The following is a 26219-nucleotide window of genomic DNA, read 5'->3' as shown; positions in this document are numbered from 1 at the left end:
TCACTCCTGGAAGAATGCATTATTTATTTCAGCCTGGCTGTGTTTGTAGACAGTTGAAAAATTAAATTATAGCATTGTAGATGCGGGTGGGTCCCCTTAGTCTCCTGGCAACCAATATTTTTAGACCCAGTCTGCCACTGCCTACAGTTGTCAAGATAAGTGGATGGCAGTGTACTTAAAAATTTCTTTCTCAAATCATGAGTAATTCACAGAAATATGATTTCATCCAGAATTATAAGATTGTTTTTATTCCAAAAGCACATCAGGAGATTATATTCCAACAAAATTCTTAGAGAATGGTTTTTTTTTACTTACTGAAGCATGGACAGCTATAGACCAGTTGCCAAATTTTGGTTGATCTGCTAGTTCAAAGTTTTCACTGACAATACCTGAAGTCAAAGAATTATAAGCAATTAGACATATTTTAAATTTATTATAATACTGAGTGAGACTGCAACATGTGCCATCAAAGTGACACTGGGGTACAAATATATGATAAGAGTACGCCAGGTACATGCATCACAACCATATATGCACAACATAGTGGTCTCATATCAAGATAAACAGTGCATGACCTTGAAGGTCAGGCCCAATTAGAATTTTCTTCAGGTTAAGTAGCTCATCCCACTCAAAAGGTCCCTGATTAAGGGTAGTTTAAGGATGATGACCAAAATACCTATGTTTCCAGAGGTGAAATATCCAAGCCCCAAAGAATTCCTTTCAATACACAGGTATGATGCTCCCCCACTACTTCTGCTTGTGATCAGAGATGCACATATCGTCAGCCACTAAGGGACATGGTCAACTGGTTAAGGTCAAACAACTGACAAGCAAATCTGTGATATTGAACAGAATATTTGCTGTAGCCCATCTTTTATACCAAGACAAAACAATGTACATGATAACACTTCCAATCAGTTAAGATCAGAAGCCACGAGAGCCACTGCCTGGTACTGCATCAGGGAATTTATTATTATTATTATTATTAAGGCAGTGAGCTGGCAGAATTGTTAGCATGCCAGGCAAAATGCTTAGCAGCGTTTCATCTATTTTTATATTCTGAGTTCAAATTCCACTGAGGTGGACTGCCTTTCTTCCTTTTGGGGTTGATAAATTAAGTACAAGTGAAACACTGGGGTTGATGTAATCAACTAGTCCTCTCCCCCAAAATCCCAGACTTTGTGCCTATAGTAGAAACAATTATTATTATTATTTGGTCACATGCCATGTATAAGGTAACAGGGTTAGCAGAGTTATTATCACATCAGACAAAATTATTGTTTGGCAACATTGCTTCATCTGACTATTTTCTGAGTTGAATTCCTTCAGGGTTGATAAAGTACCAGTCAAGTAGTGGGGTCAATGTATTCGTCTTGCCCCCATCCCCTAGAAATTGCTGGCCTTGAATCCTGCAGACAGGCATCCCATTCAGGGGGAATGTTGTGACTTTTATGCCTTGGAGACCTTAGGGGTTCCAGGGCTCAAGAAAGCAAAACATATAAACACCATCATCATCATCATCATCGTTTAACGTCCGTTTTCCGCGCTAGCACGGGTTGGACGGTTTGACCGGGGTCTGGGAAGCCAGGGGCCGCTCCAGGCTCCAGTCTGATTTGGCAGAGTTTCTACGGCTGGATGCCCTTCCTAATGCCAACCACTCCGTGAGTGAATTGGGTGCTTTTTACGTGCCACCTGCACAGGGTCCGGGGGTTCCGGCATTGGTCGCGATCGGTTCGAGCTTTTAGCGTGCCAGCGGCACGGGGGCAACTGGGTCCGGGGTACTTTGGGGATCCGGGGTACTTTGGAGATCTGGGGTACTTTGGGGATCCGGGGTACTTTGAATGGGTAGGGGGTATGTGGAATTGCTGCAGAAAGCAGCCTGGGTCTTTGCAGTCACAGCATATCTCCAGAGATCTCGGTCTTTCGCCATTGCCTCAGTGAGGCCCAATGCTCTGAGGTCATGCTTGACTACCTCATCCCATGTCTTCCTGGGTCTACCTCTCCCCCTGATACCTTCAACTGTTTGGGAGTGGCACTTCTTCACACATCTCTCTTCATCCATCCGCAGCACATGACCATACCATCGCAAGCGTCGCTCTTGCACACCACATCTGATGCTTCTTATATCCAGCATTTCTCTTAGGATGCTTACACTCTGTCTTGCGTGCACACTGACACTACACATCCAGCGGATCATGCTAGCTTCATTTCTTTCAAGTCTACGCATGTCCTCTGCAGTCACTGCCCATGTTTCATTACCGTGAAGCATGGCAGTTCGCACACATGCATCATACAATCTACCTTTCGCTCTGAGGGAGAGACCTTTTGTTGCCAGTAGGGGTAGGAGCTTTCTGAACTTTGCCCAGGCTATTCGTATTCTAGTGGTGATACTCTCTGTGCATCCACCTCCGCTACTAACTTGGTCACCCAGGTAGCGGAAACTATCAACTACTTCTAGTTTCTCTCCCTGGAGTGTGATGGAATCTGTTTTCTGAGTGTCTGTTGTGTCTATTGTCCCTGTGCATCTGCCGCACATGAAAGCTATCTTATCTGTTAATTTCCCTTTAATGTTGCTGCATCTCTTATGTGTCCATAACTTACATTAGGTGCATCTTATGGAGTTTCTACCTGTACCTTTCCTACAGATTGAGCAGGGCCACCTACCCGAGGGGGTGTGTGCTGAGTACCTCTTGCTGCTTACTAATACTTTGGTCTTTGCTACATTTGTAGACCCTAATTTTAATGATGGCAAATGGCTAAGGCATTCGCCTTATAAGCATAATGCTATGTATTTGATTCCCTGAAGAACATGTGAACGCAAGCAAGACCCTTCATTCATGTTGCTCCTGTTTGTTCAGTAGCCAAAATAAAGAGAAGTACCTATACAATTCAAAGTGCCAGCTGAATCTGAGAATTACATTCAGGGTACACGTGTCTGTGGGGTTGCTCAACCCCTCACATGTTGATTTCACAATCAGGCTGTTTTCGATCAAATCAATTAGAGCATAATCAGCATTTATACCCTAGTTTTAGTGAAGGGAAACTGAATCTGTGTGTGTTGTTAGGAGAAGCTGAGATGGTTGGTGACCAAGCATCTGGTTGCAAAACCTCTGTCTCAGTAAACCTGCCTGTCATCTCATTCCAGTGTGGAAAAGCAGAGATAAAGATGATGGTGGTGGCTGCAGCAATGACAATGGAGACAAACAGACAGACAGACATCATTTTAATGCTTACTTTTCCAAGCTTTCTGGGTCAGACATAGACTTCATTGAGGCAGATTTTCTACAGCCAAATGCTCTTCCTGTCACCAACCTTCAACTGCTCCTAAACAAGGTAACAATCTCCCAATGAGTTTCTTTCAGTTTCCATCAACCAAATCTATTCAAAGCTTTTGTAGGCTTAAGGCTATAGCACAAGGAGTCATTTGCCCAAAGTGCCATGCAGTGGGACTGAACCCAGAACCATGTGGTAGGGAAGAAAACTACTTAACCACATAGCCACGCCTGTGCCTATGCCACATCTAAACAATGCTTAAAAGAATTCCAGTAATAAACATTCCTATCCAGGAATGCATCCATCAATGTGTTTTTTTTTTTTTTTCAAATGACATTGTTACAAGGAATGTAGCATGAGATAGGCCAAAGGCCAGAGATTCAAAGAGATGCTGTTGTGGTAATGAGGAATTTCTAACAATGGGAAAATCTGTGAAAATGGCAGAGGTAAATCAATGCCAATATTTGACTGATGCTTATTTCTATGACCTTCAAAGGTTAGCACTCACACAATCTGATCTCTGGAAACACAAAGATATGAAATTAAATACTGGCGCTTCACCATTTCTGCAATTAATAAACAAACTCTGACCAACAACAATCTGCAGTATGGGAGAAAAAAAAACATAATTCCCCTATCTCATGGGTCCCCCTGTAACATTGATCCTTTTCAGCCAGGATATACCCTTAGGAGCCCTACCTGCCTAACCTTGGTCCAGAACCTTACGGCAATTCTCTCAACTCATGCAGCCACCAGATCTGTCCCAAGAGACGGTCCCAAAACAAAAGAGACCCCTGTTAGTCATGCTTCCAATCACATGACTTCCCTTACTCTTTTCCTTCCAGCAAAGCCCCTTGGCTGTTCGTGTGACATCACTGACCCTGCATTTCTGGCCCACCTCAGCCCCACACAATCACACAGAATCCTGAAACAAACAGCTGCATTGGTTTCTAAAGTCTGGCGAAATGGTTCACTGGACTACTTACCTCCTGCATTAGTTTGCTGACCTAACCATCGTCGTACAACAAAACCTGTTGGATCCTGTACAAGTAATAAAAACAGATTGTTATAAAATATGTAAGAAACGACTACATCAAAGAATAACCATTCAATTCTTAGCCTGATACCATTTTTGGTTCTATGAACAAATTTCATGTTTAAAGTGTTCTAAATTAAAATGGTCCAGCAAAATTTCATGTTAATTTATGACCCAAACACCAGCTAAATATTCTTTTCTGCTCTAGGAACAAGGCCTGAAATTTTGGGGGAGGGGGCCAGTCGATTAAATCAACCCCAGTAGGCAATTGATACTTAATTTATTGACCCCGAAAGGATGAAAGGCAAAGTCGACCTCGGAGGAATTTGAACTCAGAATGTCAAACCAGATGAAATACCACTAAGCATTTCACCTGGCATACTAATGTTTCTGTCAGCTCGCCACCTTAAAATATTCTTTTTTACTCTAGGCACAAGGCCTAAAATTTTTGAGGAGGGGGGGAGTCAGTCAATTAGATCAACCCCAGAACATAACTGGTATTTATTTATCAACTCCAAAAGGATGAAAGGCAAAGTCGACCTCAGCAGAATTTGAACTCAGAACGTAAAGACAGACGAAACACTGCTAAGCATTTCATCCGGCATGCTAATGTCTCTGCTGACTTGCCGCCTTACACCAGCTAAACAATGACAAAACTTATTTTATGAGATTCCACATTACATTCAAAATTAATAAAATCAAAACGCAGGGTAATTCTATAGAAATATGGTAACAAAAGGGTTAACAACACAGCTGTTAATTTCACTTCAAAATCTTTTAACGAGGTACCATAATTTTCATCTCACAATAATACAGTTGTACTTCATGAAATATATTTAAAGGAAATTTAACAAATTTGTGTGTAATTAAATGGCTAGAATGCTTCTCCCATGATTTAACTGTTTCTCTTCCAGTACATGGTTTCAGATTAAGTCACTTGCTAAACAAGATCAATTGGGAATTGTTAGTGTTGTAAAAATTTGGAAACCTTGAGAGAACATGAAATAATTTATTTTTAATGGTCGGACTCAAAAGTAGATAAAGCTATAAATAAATGTAAATATTGGTTGGAAAACCCCCCTTTGGTTAGAGTGGAGGAAAGAGGGGGTGGAGGAGAGAGAGATAGAGGGGAGACGAAGAGAGGGGCGAGGGAGGTGAGAGGGGAGGGGAAGATGGAGGAGAGAGGGCAGGGGAAGATGGAGGAGAGAGGGCAGGGGAAGATGGAAGAGAGAGGGGAGGGGAAGATGGAAGAGAGAGAGGGCAGAGGAGATGGAGGAGAGAGGGCAGGGGAAGATGGAGGAGAGAGGGCAGGGGAAGATGGAAGAGAGAGGGGAGGGGAAGATGGAAGAGAGAGAGGGCAGAGGAAGATGGAGGAGAGAGGGCAGGGGAAATAGAGGAGAGAGAAGCAAAAGGGAGAGAGGTGAGAGAAGAGAGAGGGTGTGTGTCAAACATCCACATAGCCACCATTCCACCCCTAAGTGCAGATAACCCATGGATCTTTAACTAAATCCTACTTGCAGGAAATGAAAACGATAAACCCTAGCCTCCAGTTCATCCTTTGTAGACTTATAATGAAGGGCATTCCAACCATGACCATCTAATCTGTGAGGTAGAACTTCATTATCAAATTCTTTTTTTTTAAGATGATTAACTACAATTTGTGGATGAATTGGTAAGAAATGCTACCATATTTCCTCTGTCTTCAAATAAAAGAAGCATTTGTTATTGTTGTCCTAAGTAGACAAAAAACAAAACAAAACAAAAGAGATGGTCAATGGTGGAGTGTCTTTGAACATAGGCCTGTTTAACCAAGGTAGACCTAGGGTTAAACAAGCTGTTCAATGCTAGGTTTGTCTACAAGAAAATGGTAGATTTCTGCCCCATTAACTGCTATTGTTATGGAGATCCACTAAAATTCAGGCTGGGTGGTTATGGTTGACATGTCATTTGATTGTAGGTCTGTCCAGTTAGAACTGCCTAGGGTTAAACAACAACAACAACTTACCTTAACATAGATTGTCAAACTTCCATAGACAGGCATCAGATCAGGGTAGACTTGTACCACCCGGAAAAATACTGGGGAAATAATAAAATTTGACAGTGAGAACAGGAACAAGGAAGCAAAGAAGTTAATTCACAGACTTAGGGTGAAGTTTCTTTTGGAGATTTAATACTTTAGGGCAGAGGTTCTGAATAAGGGTCCATAGGACCGTTGGGGCTCCATACAAAATTTTGTTGTTAAAATTTGTGTGTAATAAATCAGTTACACATCTACAATACAGAAACTGTTTTAACAATTATGTGATTCTTAATAATATTAAAAGGGGATTTTTGAAATAACAAAAGGTCTTGGGACTACTCATGTCTAGAAAGTGGGGTTCAGGGTAAGCAAGGGCATGCTCCCCGTAGAAAATCCAGTTCAAAAAAAGCCTCATGATAGTAAGGGAGAATGAGCACGAGCCAACCCAAAGGTTGGGGTGGGCTGCACCTGCCTACCCAGGTTGCCAAGGCATTGAGGTAGATCCAGCCATCACTGTTAATGGGGACAAAACCCAGATTTAAAACACTGGATGATGATGATAATGAAAAGGCTGTGAGGGTCCACCTGAGTTAAAAAGATTCAAAGGGCTCCACAGGTAAAACATGTTTAAATAGTTTATTTCCAACATAGACACAAGGCTGTATATTGTTGGCAGGAAGTATAAACCCCCAATATATGTCCGGTACTTTAATCAACCTCCGTACTTGGCTGGTCCTTTATTTCATCAACTTCTAAGTATTTGACGGGTACTTTATCATACCAATTTCCAAGTACTTTATCACATCAATCTCAAGTACTTGTCCAGTACTTTAATGATACCAACTAGTAAGTTGTCCATCTCTCTACTCACTCCATTACCACCCATCATCCTGAAATTAGACACCTCTTCTTTTGCTTAAAATATCTGGCACCTTTACACACACACGCACATCTATTAGTAGCATTGAAATGAGAAAAAGTACTCAATACTAACATACAGTGTAATAGTTTATTTAAGCCAAATCAATGAAACTTGGAAGAAGGCAGAGAAGATCTTTTAATTGCTGGACGCATTCCATCAACATTACCTACTGTTCAATCCTGGACACCTCTTACAGAGAAAGAGTGAGAAGCAAAGAGGTAACAAGGCGAGCAGACATGGGAAGTTTGCAGGACATGGTGGCTGGCATCGACCATGTTCGGATGGTGATTTTTACGTGCCACCGGCACAGAGAGCCAATCAGGCAGCACTGGCAATGACCCACGCATGAATGGTGCTTATTGCATGTCACTATCACAAGAGCCGGTTAGGCAGCACTGGCATCGGCCATACTAGCTTCATTTCTTTCAAGCCTATGCATGTCTTCAGCAGTCACAGCCCATGTTTCACTGCCATGCAGCATGACTGTTCGCACACATGCTTCATACAGTCTACCTTCACTCTGAGTGAGAGGCCCTTTGTCACCAGCAGAGGTAGGAGCTTTCTGAACTTTGCCCAGGCTATTCTTATTCTAGTGGTAACACTCTCAGAGCATCCACCCCCACCACTACAGACATGGAATAATATGTTCCAGGAGGACCAGATTGCAATGAGAGTTGGTACGAATGGAGCCAGGAGGAAGGTAAGCAATTAGAATGTCTGGAGAAGGCTAATTACCCCCATTATGCTGACAACACTGAAAGATCTAAGAGCTAAGACAGTGGCTAATTACTCCCCATCAGTGGTGCTCAATGTTTTTAATGTCTGGTTCATATCCAAAACCTGGATATTTTTAGGGGAGCACACTAAAAAAAGTGAAGTCAATTACGGAAAAATTTATTTATAGAGGGTTAGAGTGTTGGGTGCTGCTAGAAGGATGCTTGGGGGCCACAGAGAGGATGTTGAATGGCCACACAAGGCCCTGGGAGTCATGGTTGATAGCCACTACTTGAGTGTTTCCGCCATATAAATCCTCTTCTGCCTGAAACAAACTGAAATGTATACAGTCTATGGTGAAATCACTCAGTTGAATGCCATGTCCATACAACAAACTGAAGGCAGCCTGTCCATGGCAGGACAAGATTGGGCAATGGGTATGGATTGAATAGATTCAATGAGGGCAGAAGTTGATGCAGCCACAAGGACGATATCAGTGAGGACATTGTTAACAGCAACAACCACAACAGTAAAATTAGAGAATCACACTTAGACAACATCAATGGAACATGTCCAGCAATTGAGAGACTTTCGCTGTCCCCTTCCAGGTTTCACTGGATCACCTTAAATAAACTGTTACCCTGTATGTTTGCATTATCTTCTATCTTTTACTTGTTTCAGCAATTAGACTGTGGCCATGCTGGGGCCTCACCTTGAAGAATACCTTTCAGACAAATGAATTGACCCCAGAACTTTTTTTTTTAAAGGTCTGGTACTTATTCTATCAGTCACTCTTGCCAAACTTCTAAGTTACAGATGCATAAACACACCAACATTGGTCAGCAGTGATGGTGGGGGACAAACACACATACACAATGGACTTCTTTCAGGTTCCACCTTCCAAATCCACTCACCAGGCTTTCGTCAGCCTGAGGTTATAGTGGACATTTGCCCAAGGTACCATGCAGTGAGACTGAACCTGGAACCATGTGGTTGAGAAGCAAGCTTCTTACCACACATGATTCTTACCATCATCATTTAACGTCCATTGTCCATGCTGGCAGACTCCAGCCTGATTTGGCATGGTTTTCTACAGCTGGATGCCCTTCCTAATGCCAACCACTCCCAGAGTGTAGTAGGTGTTTTTATGTGCCACTGGCACGGGTGCCATTTGCATGGTACCGGCGTGCATTTACATGCCACCAGCACAGGTGCCAATTTGCGTGACACCAGTATCTGCCATGACTGTGATTCTGCTCAGTTTGATGGGTATTCTTCTCAAGCACAACATAATGCCAGAGGTCTTGGTCATTGCCTGCGTGAGGTCCAACACTCGAGTGTGTGTTAAACTGCCAAATATCTTTTTCTGCATCTTTCAAGCAATCCACTGCCCTCAAAATAGTTTTTCCATCACTCTGCTCACTCCATCAATACCCTGCACTCAATGTATTTTACACAATACATTATCTTAGCAACAATAATAACAACAATTCTAGCAGCACTGATACCACCACCACCAACATCAACAACAAAAACAGTACCCAGCACAATCAGAAGGTACACTTACCCTTTTGACCTTGGCAATAGACAGGTTTATTGGTCTGGATGAAAACTGAAGCAAACTTCTCGTCAAACATGATGTCTGCTTCTCTTGTAAAGACTTGACTGCTTGGATTGCTGATAGGGTTGGCCTCAATTTTCACTTTGTATTGCCCAGGCGGAAGATTTTGGGAGATCTGAAAAATATTGAATATATTAACAGGTAGAAATGTTTGATGGATAGCCTTCACTCAACTCACCATTTTATGACATAACTAGAAGAAACATTTAACCTAATAATGGCTTCAAATTTTGGCACAAAGCCAGCAATTTTGAGGGAGAGGGGTAAGTCAATTACATCAACCCCCAATAGTCAACTGGTACTTACTTTACCGACCCTAAAAGGGTGGAAGATAAAGTCGACTTCAGTTGAATTTGAACTTGGAATGTAAAGACAGACAAAATGCCACTGAGGATTTTGCTCAGTGTGCTAACAATGCTGCCAGCCCTCTGCCCTAATAATTTTAAATATATTCCTGTGCTTGTGCCACGTATAAAGCACTAAGTCCATTCTGCTGAGTGGTTGGCATTCAGAATGGCATCCAGCCTTAAAAACCTTGCCAAAACTGACCCTGCCTGGGCTTGTGCCATGTAAAAAGCACCAAGTCTATTCAGCTGGGTTGTTGGTGTTAGGAAGGGTATCCAGCTGTGACAATCCTGTCAAAACAGTCACAGAAGTCTGGTGCAGACTTCTACCTGGTCGACCCTTGTGAAACCGTCCCACCCATGGAAGGCAGACATTAAACAATGATGATTCATGTATATTTGCTGCCTTAAATTTGGACGAAACGCTGCTAAGCATTTTGCACATTGTTCTAAAACATTTAGCTTAATATTAATCAAAACATTTAATAAGTGAAGTTGCTCTCTAAATATGAAATATTTAGCATTTCTTCTGGCCTGGGCTTTTTGGGGTTTTTTTTTTTTTTTTGCTGTTCAGAGAATCACAATGGAATATCATCATTTAACATCCATGTTCCGTGCTAGCATGGAACATGGATGGTTTTCACAGAAGACCGGAAACAAACAACACTGTATGATGGCAATACTCATTTTACAACCATCACAATGTTCAGACAGGGATGCACATAAACACACACACGCCATGGGCTGGTATACTTCCAAACTTGACAGTCAAAGGACAGAAAAACACTAGCTATCTCATAAAATAGTCTATAGACTCACCTGTAACTGCATGATTCGGCTGGCAGGCATGTTGAATTCCAGTGTTGTTCTACCATACTCAAAGTTATCTCTAACAATAGAGAGCTTCAATATGAGGGGCCCATACTCTAGTCGGGTAATGGTTGTAAATATCTGAATCACTTGATTGGGACGAATCTTACGGGGAACAGCAATTAAATAAGTTCTGAAAAAGATACACAAAATAATGTTTAATATAGGTAGATCATCATTACTTGGAGTGGAGGAAACAAAGAGTAAATTTATTAGAAGAGGTGCTGGTACCACGTGAAAAGACATTGGTGCTAGGGCCACGTAAAAAAGCACTGGCAACACATAAAAAGGGACGGGAGATGGTTCCATGTAAAGAGCACTGGTGATGGTCCCACGTAAAGAGCACCGGTGATGGTTCCATGTAAAGAGCACCGGTGATGGTACCACGTAAAGAGCACCAGTGATGGTTCCATGTAAAAAGCACCGGTGATGGTTCCATGTAAAAAGCACCGGTGATGGTTCCACATAAAGAGCACTGGTGATGGTTCCACGTAAAGAGCACCAGTGATGGTTTCACGTAAAGAGCACCAGTAATGGTTCCACGTAAAGAGCACCAGTGATGGTTCCACGTAAAGAGCACCGGTGATGGTTTCACGTAAAGAGCACCAGTAATGGTTCCACGTAAAGAGCACCGGTGATGGTCCCAAATAAAAAGTGCCATTGCTGGGTTCACGTAAAAAGCACTGGTGATGGTGCCACATAAATTAGTGCTGATGTCAGGTAAAAGCACCCAGTACATTCTATAAAGTAGTTGGTGTTAAAAAGGGCATCAAGCCATAGAAACCATGTGAAAAGAGACCATGGAAATTGGTGCAGCTCCTGGCCTTGCCAGTTTGTGTCAAGCCAACCACCCCATGCCAACAGGGAAAATGGACGTTAAATGCTGCTGATGGAGAAGAGTCAGTTGGGGAGGATGAGGATAAGAGAGTCAAATTATTAGGAGAGATGAAAGTAACAAAGTCAATCAGCAAGGAAAGAGCTAATTAAGTGGGAGAGGTGAAGGCAGAAGAGCTAATTAGGAAAAGTGGGACAGAAGAACTAATTGGAAGGCAGAAAAAGATAATTAGCAGAAAGTGAGAGATAAGAGAGTCAATTAATTGGTAGAGGTGTGGAAGTCAAGTTGACCCCAATACATAACTGGTAGTTTTAAGTGACAGGAAAATGAAAAGGCACAGGTAACATTGATGGAATTTAAACTCAGAGCAGAGAAGAATGTAACCAAATACCAGAGGACATTTTTGCTGTATAATCCACCAATCCTGCTAGTCTGATAAATAATTTTTAAAAGTTTTGCTAATTTAGACACATCTAAAATAGAACATGAAAAATAAATGCTGTAAAATCGTGTGGAATTCTAATGCCATCTCTGCTGTGAAGCATGTAGCTATGTTAAGCATTACACCAAGGTGACACTGCAGCTTTAGACCATTCAAATTAGTAGCCTTAAACTAAGCAGCTATGACAATATAGTAATGGCCCATCGACAAGAATCACAGTCCACACAGTATTCAGCGAGTCATACAGGGTGTTCAAAAAGTCTCTCCACAGTGAATTTTTTAATCCTGCACATGTGCAACTTGGCTATCACTGCGTGGATGGCTAGGCATTGGCCATTGTCCCTCAGTCATTGTGTACCCTTCAGCGTGTCGACATGCCAACCATTGAAGAACGTACATTTTTAGTTGAATGGGTGTTTCGAGCTGGAAATGAATACACAGATATGGTGAAACAGAAGTTCAGTGAAACTTTTCCAAATACTGTTGTTCCACATCGTGACACTATTTGGGGGATTTGGTTAGAAAATTTAGAAACACAGGCTCAGTGGAAGACGCAGCAAGAAGCAGTAGGCCTACTGTTCTTTCAGACGAAACACTCTGCAATATTTCTGATAAACTGTTGGCAATCCCGTCAAAGTCCTTATGCAAATTGTCACAGGAAACGGAAATCAATCTAGGAAGTGCTCAAACGGCAGTAAAAGGCAAATTAAATCTTATGTTTTGTAAATGAAGGACGACATTTTCAACACCATGGCACTACTTGAAGAGTTTTTCGGTGAACGGATTATTTTGAAAGGACTTTGGCCACAAAGATCACTTGATTTAACACCGCCAGACTTTTTTTTTTCTGGAGAGCAAGTAAAGGATCAGTGTACAGGAATCACCCAAAAACCATTAATGAGCAAAAACACACAATCATAACCTTTGCACGGTCCATACCACATCAGAATCTCCAAGATGTATTTCAAAACATGTGTAGAAGAGTCAACTTATGTATTGAAAATGAAAGACAACACTTTCAACACCTCTTATAAAGTTTTGTAACGTCTAATATATTCTTTTGTAGTCTTATATACCATCTTATGATTATTTAGCAATAAAATACTGCAGAGAGGCTTTTTGGACAGCCTGTGTTCCATTACAAATTTCACACAGAAGAATAAGGGATGAATTTATAAACTTCATCTGCAGGATTCAGGCATTGCGTCTGCCAAAAACCATACGACTGTACTAAGCATGGCAGCCAAGTGACATTGCAAAAGGATGAGTAAACTAAGAGATATGAGGAAGTAGGACAGAAGTTGGATTTTAAGACTGACCCACACTGGCAATGAAGCTACAGGAGCAGAACTTGAACGGTGATATAACACAAAAACTAAAGGAGTCCTCCAACCCTGTCTTAATGAAAGTGCTTCATCAAACAGTGCTCCCACCCCTTACAACAGTATAATCTGTATCTAGTTGTGGTTTGAATCAGCAAATAGAAAATAATTTGGTCGTGCGTGTGTGTGGTGCATATAATATATATATATATATTATATATATATATATATATACACACACACACACATACAAGGCAGCATATAGGTGCAGGCATGGTACTCGTCATCATCATTTAATGTCCATTTTATGTGCGTGGAGGCACAATGGCCCAGTGGTTAGGGCAGCGGACTCACGGTTGTAGAATTGTGGTTTTGATTCCCAGACTGGGCATTCTGAGTGTTTGAGTGAAAACACCTAAAGCTCCACGAGGCTCTGGCAGAAGGTGGTGGCAAACCCTGCTGTACTCTTTCACCACAGCTTTCTCTCACTCTTTCTTCCTGTTTCTGTTGTACCTGTATTTCAAAAGGGCCAGCCTTGTCACACTGTGTCACGCTGAATCTCCCCAAGAACTATGTTAAGGGTACACGCATGTCTGTGGAGTGCTCAGCCACTTGCACAGTAATTTCACAAGTAGGCTGTTCCATTGATTGGATCAACTGGAACCCACATCGTTGTAACTGAGGACATTCCATGATTTTCCATGCTGGCATGGGTTGGACGGCTTAACTGAGGACTGACAAGCTAGTAGGCTGCGCCAGTCTCCAATCTGATCTGCCCTTCCTAGTGCCAACCACTCCTAGAGTTTAGTGGGTAGCTTTTTACATGCCCTCAGCACAAGGGCCAGTCAGGTGGTACTGGCATCAACCATGATTGAATGGTGCTTTTTATGTGCCACCAGTATGGAAGCCAGTCAGGCAGCACTGGCATCGACCATGCTTGAATGGTGCTTTTTATGTGCCACCAGCATGGGGAGCCAGTGAGGTGGTACTAGCATCAACCCACACTTGAATGGTGCTTATTATGTGCCACCAGCACGAGTGCCAGTCAGGTGGCATTGGCTACAACCATGATTTTGATTTCACTTGACTTAACAGGTCTTCTCAAGCATATCATATTGCCCAACGCTTCAAGGGCAATTTCAAATGGGCCAGTCATGCAACACTGGCATTAGCCATGGCTGTGATCTCACTTGGTTTGCTGGGTCTTCTCAATCACAGCATATCTCCAAAGGTCTCGGTCTCCTGTCATTGCCTCCGTGAGGCCCAACATTCATGCTTCACCACCTCGTCCCATGTCTTCCTGGGTCTACCTCTTCTACAGGTTCCTTCCACTGTTAGGGTGTGACACTTTTTCACACAACTGTCCTTGTAGTTAACAAATTCATTTCAAGGGCATCCAGCCATAGAAACCATACCAAAATGGACATGGGGTCCAGGCAGCTCTTTGGCTGACCAGCTCCATGTCAAGCTGTCCAACCCATGCCAGCATGGAAAACAAACATATGATGATAGTCTCAGGTTCATCCTCACTGCATGGCACCAAGGGAAAATGCATTCACCTATAGCCCAAGGCTTACCAAACCTTGTCAGTGGATTGGATAGAGAGAAACTGAAAGATGTCCATCATATCAAAAGATGTGTGTGTGTGTTGCCTTGTGTTGACGTTGCATAATGGTCATAAATGAGCATCACCATACAAGCAGCGTTGTTCATTTCCAACTGTATTCATGAAAATATGCCCAGCCTTGGGGAAATATTACCTTGTCTGGAAACAGGTGAGTGTTGGACACAGAAAGGGCATCCAGCTATAGAAAATCTGTTTAAATTAATTCCGTTTGACCCATGAAAACATGAAAAAGTGAATACTCTTAACAGAAAATGAACCAATCAGTAATTTAGCTACCAGCCCCCTCCCCCCAACACACCCTTATTAATTTAAGCAGATGTGATTGATCTTTCTACTGAATTACTGTTCAGTTCTGTTATTGATTTTCTTTCACTTCCTCATATCTTATACATCAACAGAATGCAAAAATTGCCAAGAATACTGACTTCCAATCTCTCATATTGCCTCAAAAGCTACAATGAATAATGCAGGACTGAGAACAGCCCCTTGGTGAATACCCATCCAAATACTACAAGTTTTTTCATATAATTTAATATTAATTCAATTGCAGCGTGGAAGGTGTTTATAAGCCATTTAAGAAACACACAAAAGCCGTTCGATTCACTTCAACATTTAAGTTTAATTTGTCAAAATATTTTCGTCGCTAAAATCCGCGACCTGTTCACTGCATCTCACGGATTTTTGTCAGTGAACAGGTCGCGGATTTTAGCGACGAAAATATTTTGACAAATTAAACTTAAATGTTGAAGTGAATCGAATGGCTTTTGTGTGTTTCTTAAATGGCTTATAAACACCTTCCACGCTGCAATTGTTTTCGTTTCAGCACACGATCTCAGATCAAATTACTTGCTATGCGAGTACATCTCCTTAATATTAATTGTAATTTTCTTTTCAGCTTCTTCATACATCACTTGAATATTCTTTATAAGCCATATATGAACATCTGTCTGACCACATCCTCTTTTTGATGCCCACCTTTCCATTCCTGCATGGATCAGGTTGAGTTTGTTGAGACAGATTTTCTACAGCTGGATGCCCTTCCTGTAGTCAACCCTCATCTGTTTCCAAGCACCTGATTTTGCAAAATATTTGAAATGAACAACACTGCTTTACAACTATCACATGCGATGTCAAGACAAAGAGACACAAACACACACACACAAATAGGCTTCTTTTGAAGTGCTTTGCTCAAGAACATAACGAGCTACCTGGTTCAGAATTTGAACCCACAACTATGATTGGAAGCTCAACACCCCTTACCTCAAGGCCTCACAGCTTCACCAGCTGTCATCAAAATAACAAGAAAAACTCAGCCACAGAAAAATATAATTATCAATATTAAGTCTGGAAGAATTTAGAAAAGCCTGAATATTTTTTGTACTGACATTTTGTGATATATAAAAACGGTGAAAATACTTACACTTTTGTATCCAGTTTATAGCCATTGCTGTTTGAAAGAATTGTTTCCATGTCAACAGACAATGCAAAACTAAATAAAGCTGCACATATGAGGGCACGCAACATCTTGGTATCTATAGAAACAAGAAGAATTTCTATCAGAGTGAAAACAAATAAGAAAGCAGAGAAGTCAAGAATAGATTATTATTATTATAGACGTCGCACAGTATACAATATCGTGAGGTTGTTGATTGTAGATATTGTGTCTACCAGGTATTGAACTGTTTGTCAAGTCACAACAAGGACCTCAGACAAAGAGTACTTTATGCAATGTGTGCAGTTCCAAGTAATGCCGACTTTTGCAATACATCTAGATTGTAAGGTATTTCTAAGGTTCTCAGATGTTTTTTCAGATTGGGTTGTATTGAACCCAAAGCTCCAATGACAATAGGGATAAACTTTACGTTCGACTTTCACAGCTGCCACATCTTAGTGATTTATTATTAATATTATTACTACTACTAAGGCGATGAACTAGTAGAAATGTCGGATCTTTTCCTTTTGAACGGCAGATGTCAACACAATTTCTAGTTAACTAAACACTTTTAAACTTTGTATACTGGTAGAATGTATTTATAAAACATCATTTTCTCTTGGTTTTATTGAGAAAATTCTATAGTTTGTAAGATATTCCGTCTGAAAATCCGAGCATTTCAGCAATTTTAACCAATCGATTACCTCCATTTAGGTAAACAACATTTGCTGCGTCTAAAACTGAGACAACATCCTGTAACTAACCCTCCCTCTCACCCTAAATCATTTTTTCTTAATTGTTACGCGTGTAAAAAAAACTAAAGTTTAGTTTTTTTTACACGCGTAACAATTAAGAAAAAAAAAGTTATGGTTAGGGTTGGGGGGGGTAGGGTTAGTTACAGGATGTTGTCTCAGTTTTAGACGCAGCAAAGGATTGGTTAAAATTCGAAAAATTAAACTACGTTAAACAAACGAATTACAAATTTATCAAGAAAGCCAAGTGAAAATAATGTTTTCTTTTGACACATTCTACCAGTATACGAAGTTTTAAAGTGTTTAGTTAACTAGAAATTGTGTTGAAATCTGCTGTTCAAAAGGAAAAGATCCAAAATGTTAGTACACGGGGCAAAATGCTTGACTGCATTTTATCTGTCTTTATGTTCTGAGCTCAAATTCTGCAAAGGTTATCTTTGCCTTTAATCCTTTTGGGATTGATAAAATAAGTACCAGTTGTGTACTGAGGTCAACGTAATTGATTAATCCCACCACTACCACCAATTTTAAGCCTCATGCCTATAGTAGGAAAGATTATTATTATCATATGAAATCTCACAGCTTATTTTGCTGGGTATGAGGGAAAGTGTCAGCTGTCCAGAGCCAGCAGATGAGGGTGACACTTGTTTACTGGTCATGCTTCAAGAAACCTGCGAAGAATTCTTGCAGTTCCAAGCAATGCTGATTTTTGTAGATGTTCTACCTTCACACTTGTACCAACTTTTACAGCCATGACGGTAGTTGAGTGCTGATACTTCCAAAGTGCACCAATTACTATTGGTATCACAACTATTCTCTTCACTGACCACAACATTTGTATTTCCTACTTTAAATCGTCATAATTGTTTATTTTTTCTTCTTCTTTCACATTGATCCTGTTGTCACTGGGGCATGCTGCTATGTCAATGATATTCTTATAACCACTACTACTACTGAAACAAATAATAGGTAATTAGCAATATTCTGTTATTGGTTTGCTTTTTTTAAAATTTAACTTAGGCATTTAAACTTTGGCTGATGTCTAATAGAAAGAAAAGCTTAATGGATCAAAAACAAGAAGAAAAAATAAAGTTTTTCAAATAAAAATCATTCAAAATGTTTTCATCATTGTTGTTGCTGTTTTAATGATGCTTGTGTGAGAATTCATGGAGACAGATTCTCTAAGACCTAATGTCCTTCCTGTTGCCAATCCTCACCCATTTCCAAGAAAGATATTATTTTGCTCATGGCCAGGCAATTGGAAACAAACGACAGTGCTTGTATAATGGTAACACTTGTCTACAGTATTTGCACAATGTCAAGGGGAAGACACACAGACAAACAAGGAGCTTTCAGGTTCTGTCTTTCAAATCCACAAGGATTTGGTCAACTTGGAATTTCCACACAGTGGGACTGAAGCCAATATCATGTGGTTGGAAAGCAAGCATCATACCACACTGTCCCACCTCTGTCTTACTGGCGTTCATCACTTTCTCCCTCTCATCATCTTGTCTGTCTTCTCCTCCACACTATTTCAATATTTACATTTAAACCTCCCTCACAAATGCTGTTTCTATTCAATCTCCTTGCGCTGCAACCATCTTGAGGCTCTTTCTCCTTTCACATCTCCCTCTGGCTCTTGTCTCAATCCCAAGAGAAGAAAGCTTATCCTTCAGTCTTCTTGGCTTTTGGTTCCAGTGAATCAACAGAGACAGCATAGAGTTAACAGAACTCTGGAGATAAAGCAACTTCTCTTGAATTAGTGCCACAGTAAAATCTACCAAATACACTCTGTAAAACCGTTGGTTATACAAGAGTGTTCACTCACACCCATCTACAATTGGGTGAACCATGGTCTCCTATATATCTGGAAGAGCAGTAACTGAATAGTGATGCAGATCATAACTCCTCTGACCCATGCCAGCATAGAAAAGTAGATGCAAAATGTTGACAATGACCATACACCAACTTTCTTCATCACATATTCTCATATATTAACTGATTTTATTCTTTTCAATGAATATATATTATCACACACTACAACAACAAACCCAACATCTCTTCTCTTCCTCACATTTCTGCTTCCTGTACTGTGATATTTCCCACTCCTGTCCTCTTGGCCCTGTGCCACTGTATCATTGCTCTCCACTTGTCCCTGATCTGTGCATTATACCCATATGTCCTGTTTCACTCTTATTGCTATCTGGCTAGCCCTCAACTTGGGTGTTCCACCCACACAAAACAAGAAAACTTTTCTCTCACCCTACCCCAACAAACCAATCTACATCTCTTCTCATTCACATTTCTTCCTTCATACACTATGCCTACCTCTCACTCCCCAATCCTCTCCTCATGGCCCTGTTCCTCTGTATCATTGCCATCTGGTAGCCACTCCAACTCTATATATATCCAGGTCTTTCACCACTCACTTGCACTCCTTTCACAATATCCTGCAACTTACATTATGGCATTCGAACCTCAAGGGTTTGCCCTGGCACTTGCCACTATCTGTATTTCTCTCTTCCTTTATTTAACCATTTCATATATATTCTGATCCCCATTTCTTGTGAGTATGCCCAGCATTTTGCCACCATCTTTATCCTGCTGTCCTGCAGTTCCCTCAGGTTGGGTAACCATGTATTTTCTTTGCAGTAGCACACTTCTTTCTGTATCCTTTCCTGACCTTTCTCTCTCTGGCCAGGTAACCTTGTACTTCCTCTACAGCAAGACACCTGTATCTATGTCACAATAACCTTTTTATCATCACCTCCTCCAATGCCTCTACTTGGTGACCCTGTCAGTACAGATGGTGGAAATATTGGTTTCGAATTTTGGCACAAGGCCAACAATTTCGGAGGAAGAAAGTTAGTTAATTACATTGACCTCAGCGCTCAAACTGGTTCTTCTTTTATTGATCCCGAAAGGATGAAAGGCAAAGTCGACCTCTGCGGAATTCGAACTCAGAACATAAAGACGGAAGAAATGCCGCTATGTGTGATAACGATTCTGCCAGCTCACCGGCCTTACGAGTATTTGAGATATTAAATTTGAAAAAAAGTAGTCAAATTTGGTGTTGGAAAGATGGTGGATAATCTTGTGGGCTTCTATTAAGTCAGGAGCCAGATGAAAAAACTTCAGTGTGTTGATGCCCAGAGAGGCAATAGGTGTGTGTGTGTGATGGAGTGTTATACGTTCGCCAGTCAGATCCATCTGAAGATTATTCATCCAAGGGGATACGAAGTCCTCGGAAAAGGAACATTCTAAGCTTGGAAGTGTATAAACTCTTTATACTGAATATTTACACAACCAAAAAACAGTGTTCTCTTCTGTTATAGTTGTAGAACAACCACAGTTACACTTACAAAACACTACTACATATACGCATGCACACACACACAATCTGGAAATGTTTTATTTATTTTTAAATTCGTCACTGCGACAATAAAGAGTAAAAAGAATTTCGAAAGGTTTTCAGGCCAACGGAACAGGAGAGAATCATTGAGAGGCATAGAAATATTTAACTGCAGAAAAAAAAAATGTATTGAAAAAGTGAGAGGACAATTTTAAGGGTTTTAAAGTTGTTTGTAGGAGGAGGGGGATTGAACCCAGAAATAGGGCAACAGGTAGGTTTAAGTTCCGATATTTAAAATATCAAAATAAAGACAAAGTTTGCAGATACTTTAAAGTGTTTTAACGAGAAAATATATTTACGAATCGCGACCTATCGACGTAGTTACGATTCACTTATTAAATTAGTAACTGAATTAAAACTGGAATTAAGCCATTATGACATTACGTCTCATATGTTTGACCACTGTAATTTCTCTCTCTATATATATATATACACACATACAACACACATATACCTATATATATATATATATATATATATATATATATATATATTTGAAAACTTTTGGTTATTCTCGGATAAGACAAGACATTAGTAATTAATAAACTAGACCCAATTAAGTTACCTCAACCGCACCTAAAAAAGTGGCAAAGAGCTAGAGAGCTGAAATATAGATCAATTTCATATTGCTTCTACACTCTAAATTAATTTAGAAATAACATAAATATATGACAAAGAACCAAACTAAAAACGGAGGTATAAAGAGCAAACAAACAAGTGTCTAGTGCCCGACGCCATATTATAAAAGTGTGAGGTCGTGGTTCTGCCCAAGGCGTAACTTATAAGGAAAAAATAAACAAAATATGACCGTAAATATCTTTTTATATACATATTGTGGCATTTTTATCAGATTTTCTTGGATTGGGAAATTACATATATATCTCGGGGTTAGTTTTTTTTCTTCTAACAAACTTGTATTTTCCTGTTTAATTAATTATTTAGGTCACTCAGAGGAACAACAAGAAAAGATATCTTACCTGTTGTGGCGCTGTCCTCAGGAAGTAACAATCTACAGGTAAACTGAAATATAATAGGTCAGTGATTGCTGCTGATTACAAGCAAACAAATCAACGCGCCATCTGTCATAAAAATATTTTAAATGTTTCCTAACTTTATGGAAATAATCACAAAAAGCAGATATTAAGAATTGGTTTTATTCATGTACAATTTTGCTACAGGTGAATAAGGCTTTCAGGGGAAAATAAAATAAAATGAAAAACGAAAATTACTAATAACGTCCCATTATAAAAAGCTTCGAACACCTGTAACTGAAGTTAAGTAAATCCACAAAGAGGAATTTAAACAAGCTGTATCAGGGCCGACGAGGGATTGGCATTTTGTGGCATTCAGTCTTTGAGAGTATATCCAAAGTTATATTCAAGGAATTCTCTCTCTCTCTCTGTATATATATATATATATATATATATTATATTTATTTATTTATAGGTAAAATTAAAGATGTAAGAAATTAGACACAAAACTTCCATGCTTCCTGAGATCCGCCAACACACCTGATTTTGATTTTCTCAAGCATGTATCTGACTCATACACTGTTCACTCTCCAAACATTTATTCATTACTGCATATGCTTTATACACACTTTTGACAAGTTGTGGCGCACCTGAGCACTGTATACAATAATTTCATTATTATTAGATACATAGTTAATTTATTTGTATCAGTTTTTTTTAAAGATAAACCAATGAAATGTTTGATTTCTTAATTCCTAATGGGAATAAGAAATCCTTGAATTGACTATATATATATATATTATATATATATATAATGGGGGTTTACGGCGTATCTTCAGACAGCCAAAACACGTGTGGGGTCTGAAGATACGCCGTAAGGCTAAACCCCTTATGAGCGAGAAACCCAGGGTAACCCCATAAACCGGCCTCCCCCATTATAATATTAACTGTTCTACATCTTACCATGTGCTTCTCCTCCAGATTTATGACGGAAAGACTTTCTTTTGTTCCCTCCCATTCCTTCCCCCCTCTTAAAGAAATACTCCCGTTTCCGGGTATGGAAATTTTAAAAAATTGGCAAAAATCGGCATTTCGAAATTTCAATACCCCACCTCCCCGCCAATTTCTTCCTTTTTGACTTTTTTCAGATTTGTTTTTCCAAAAATATGCGATTCTGAAAAAAATATTCCAAAAATTTTTGGAAAATTTCAATTTCAAAAAAACAAAAAAATACCCCTCCCCTCTCCTCGCAGTCTACGGTATAAACACGAAGTTTTGAAACACTTTTCGCTATTGCGCATGCGTTGAGTGCGATGCTAAAGCGAAACTTTGGAAGTGGTGTGGTGATGGGTGGAGACGTTTCGCTTTATGATTTCCAAATAACTTTTTAAATACTTCGAAATCAAAACTGGGCGCACCCGTACATTAAATAAGCCTTCAAGCAGTCTATCCACATGCAGGAAATAACAGCCAAATCTCACACAGACTCTTTTTCGTACATATTTTTTTAATAAATATTTTTACATATACGCTTCATATGGCCTAGAAGTCGATTATATCGGAAATTTTTTTTTGGGGGGGGGGGGTAAAGGCTATTTCTAGGGGTGGGAATGAGTTTTGACAAAAATCCCAAACTGATCGGATTTGTTTCTTGGCGATAAAATTTCAGAGAAATTTCCCACAGTAAAAAGAGGTATTATATATTCTTTGGCAAAAAGCGAAAATAAAGTGTTAATTTTATTTATTTTTTTTTTATACAACTGAAAATGTTGGAAATTTCCAAACTGGTTTTTGTTTTCCACTTTACAAAATAAATCTAGAAAGGGCATTTACAAAAAATATGAGTACCGAAATAAAAGCCAAATTTCCTACAAATTCTCTTGATACACACCCACACACATCTATGTGATGCACATACAACACGAATTTGTAGAAAATATCAAAGAAATTTCATGTTATATACCGTTGGAATTTATGGGGAATAAACCTCGGAGTTATGTTTTCCATTGTATTCCATTTTGAAATTTCTCTTGGTGTCATTTCAACCTTGTTCTATGGCTGCAAAACTTGGATTCTATATTGTTGTGACATCTAAAACTTAGAATGCTTCCACCAACTAAAGTGTCATTCAATCTTGAGCATCAAATGGGGACACTATGTGAGCTGGAATGAGCCAACAGTCAAAGTATTGAATCACTGACCATGAAACACCATCTTCAATAGTCAGGATATGTAGCAGGAATGGAAGAGTCAAGGTTTCAACTCCAAGTCTTATTCAGTGAGCTCACTTCAAGAAAAAGACAATGGGGTTGCCCTCTTTGAAGATACAAGCACCAACCAAAGCAACACTGAAAGCCACTGGAATTGAACCTAAATCATTTGAAACACAAGCTCAAGACATACCAAGTGATGGTGTTCCATCACCATTGGAACCCAAAACTTCAAAGCCACCAGAAGAGAAAAGGGAAAAAATCTAACAACAAGAGAGAGAGGCTCAACAAAATCAACCCTGTCCTTCACCGATATTGCCATGCAATCAATGCCATCAACTCTTCTATATAAGAATTGGTTAACAGAGTCATCAATGCTATCACCAAAAAGGAGGAAGCATTCAGCAAAGAAGAAGATAAATTCTTGGATAGGAGATAAAGCCAACATATATATATATATATATATATATATATATATATATATATATATATATATATATATATATATATATATAAACGAACCACAACAACCTTCTTCTTCTTTTCAGGCACTGAATAACATCTCTCCTCCCCAAACCTCACCCCACATTCCTTTTCAAGTTTTCAGAGTTGGCACACTGAAAGGTAGGCCTAGTGAGATTGTAGTGCTTGAAAGGAGATGGGTTGATGTATGCTGTATACAAGAGGTAAGATGGAGAGGAGCCTCAGCTAGGGTCCTCACAGGCAAGGCACATAGGTATAAAGTCTTCTGGCAAGGTAACATGGATGGTGTAGGGGGTGTAGGCATACTCCTTGTGGAGAAATGGGTGGATAAAGTCATAGAGGTTTTTGGGGTATGCAACAGAGTGCTTAAGCTCAGGCTAGTCCTGTAGAACAGCACAGCTACAATTATCTCCACTTACACTCCACATGCGGGGCTACCAAATGATCAGAAGGACCACTTTTATGATACTCTTCTACAGGCTACCTCAAAGACGATTGGCAGTGATCTCATCTTTGTGGCTGGAGATTTTAATGGGCATGTTGGGCGGGAATCTGGTATCTTCACTGGGGTACATGGGGACCATGGTATTAGCACCCAGAATGATGAAGGTACTCGGCTACTGGAGTTTTGTAATGCATGTAACCTTTTAATTTGCAACACTAACTTCAGGAAGCCAGACTGCCACCTTATAACCTATCAATCAGGGGACTCTGCTAGCCAGATTGATTTCATCTTCACCAGACAGTAGGACGCAGGGTTGCTCTTAAATACAAAGACCCTCCAGGGTGAAGAATGCACCCCCCCACCCACCACCAGTATAGGCTAGTCATTAGTGACTTTAGGCTTGAAGGATACCAAGAAGCAGACCAATCCAAAAAGGAAGGATTTGGAAGCTAAAGAATCCTTCACATGGTCAGAGAATTTGGTGAGAAGGAGGAGGAGCTACAAACATCGGACATAGAAGGTAGCTGGAAATTCCTATGGGACAGCTTGCTGAGTGCCACAGACCAAGTCTGCAGATGGTGCAAAGTCCCTTCTAGACCTAGAGTTACATGGTGGTGGAATAGTATGGTAGAAAAGCCATTAGAGCAAAAGAAACAGACCTGGAAAGCCTGGATGGGTGGGAGTAGCAGGGAACTGTACCAGGTAGCCAAAAAGCAGGCTGGGTGGTAGGTATACATAGCCAAGGATGAAGCGGAAAAGAAGAAGTTTGCCAATGTCCAGTGACGTGAGGACCAATGAACTGAAGTATTTCAGATTGCAAGACAATGTGTGAAAGAAAATTGTGATGTTACAGGAGAGAAATGTGTCTGTATGGATGATGGTGCACTTGCTTTTAATGATTCTGAAAAGAAAGAGGCTTGAAGAAGCCATTAATAAAGACTGCTGTACATGGAGAATGAATGGGAGGAGGAGAGCCTGCCAAATGTTGACCCAGTAGAGGGACCAGCTATCCAAATAGACAGCTCCTTGGTAGATAAAGCAATTAAGGGTATGAAACCAGGAAAAGGCCCTGGCCCATCAGGAATCACTGCTGAGATGCTTAAAACATCTGGTGGTGTGGGCTATGGCCTAGTCACATGCATTGCAAACCAGGTAGTTCATGATGGAGTCATACCCAATGACTGACATAGCAGCACTATAGTCAACTGCTACAAGGGTAAAGGTGATGATCTAGATAGAAATAACCACAGGGGTATCAAACTGCTAGATCATGTGATGAAGGTCATGGAGAGGGTCACAGCCTATCTCATTAGGGAGAGAGTCTGCTTAGATGAGATGCAGTTTGGTTTTATGCCGGGTAGAAGCACCACTGATGCCATATTCCTGGTTTGACAACTGCAGGAGAAATACCTAGCTAAAGATAAATCCCTATACTTAGCTTTTGTGGACTTGGTGAAAACCTTTGACAGGGTCCCCCGATCCCTTATC

At 40.2% G+C, this 26219-nt stretch overlaps 1 protein-coding gene across 2 annotated transcripts in view; it reads right to left on the bottom strand.

Annotated features, from left to right (window-relative positions):
• The window catches only part of LOC115217895 (C3 and PZP-like alpha-2-macroglobulin domain-containing protein 8), an 80208-nt gene extending 58468 nt beyond the window's left edge, over positions 1–21740 (bottom strand). For both annotated transcript variants that reach the window (XM_036503713.1, XM_029787617.2), the window contains exons 1-7: positions 21600–21740; positions 16447–16558; positions 10750–10933; positions 9533–9701; positions 6315–6385; positions 4260–4314; positions 316–389 (exon numbers count right to left, since the gene is read on the bottom strand). In XM_036503713.1, coding sequence (XP_036359606.1) covers positions 316–389; positions 4260–4314; positions 6315–6385; positions 9533–9701; positions 10750–10933; positions 16447–16550 — 657 coding nt within the window. In that variant the 5' untranslated portion in view covers positions 16551–16558; positions 21600–21740. The remainder of the gene's footprint in view (positions 1–315; positions 390–4259; positions 4315–6314; positions 6386–9532; positions 9702–10749; positions 10934–16446; positions 16559–21599) is intronic.
• Between the last annotated feature and the right edge of the window lie 4479 nt (positions 21741–26219).

This window comes from Octopus sinensis, linkage group LG1 (assembly GCF_006345805.1).
Source record: "Octopus sinensis linkage group LG1, ASM634580v1, whole genome shotgun sequence".
Lineage (NCBI taxonomy): Eukaryota > Metazoa > Mollusca > Cephalopoda > Octopoda > Octopodidae > Octopus > Octopus sinensis.
The sequence above is the reverse complement of the archived record's forward strand: the minus strand, read 5'-3'. Positions and strand labels throughout refer to the sequence as shown.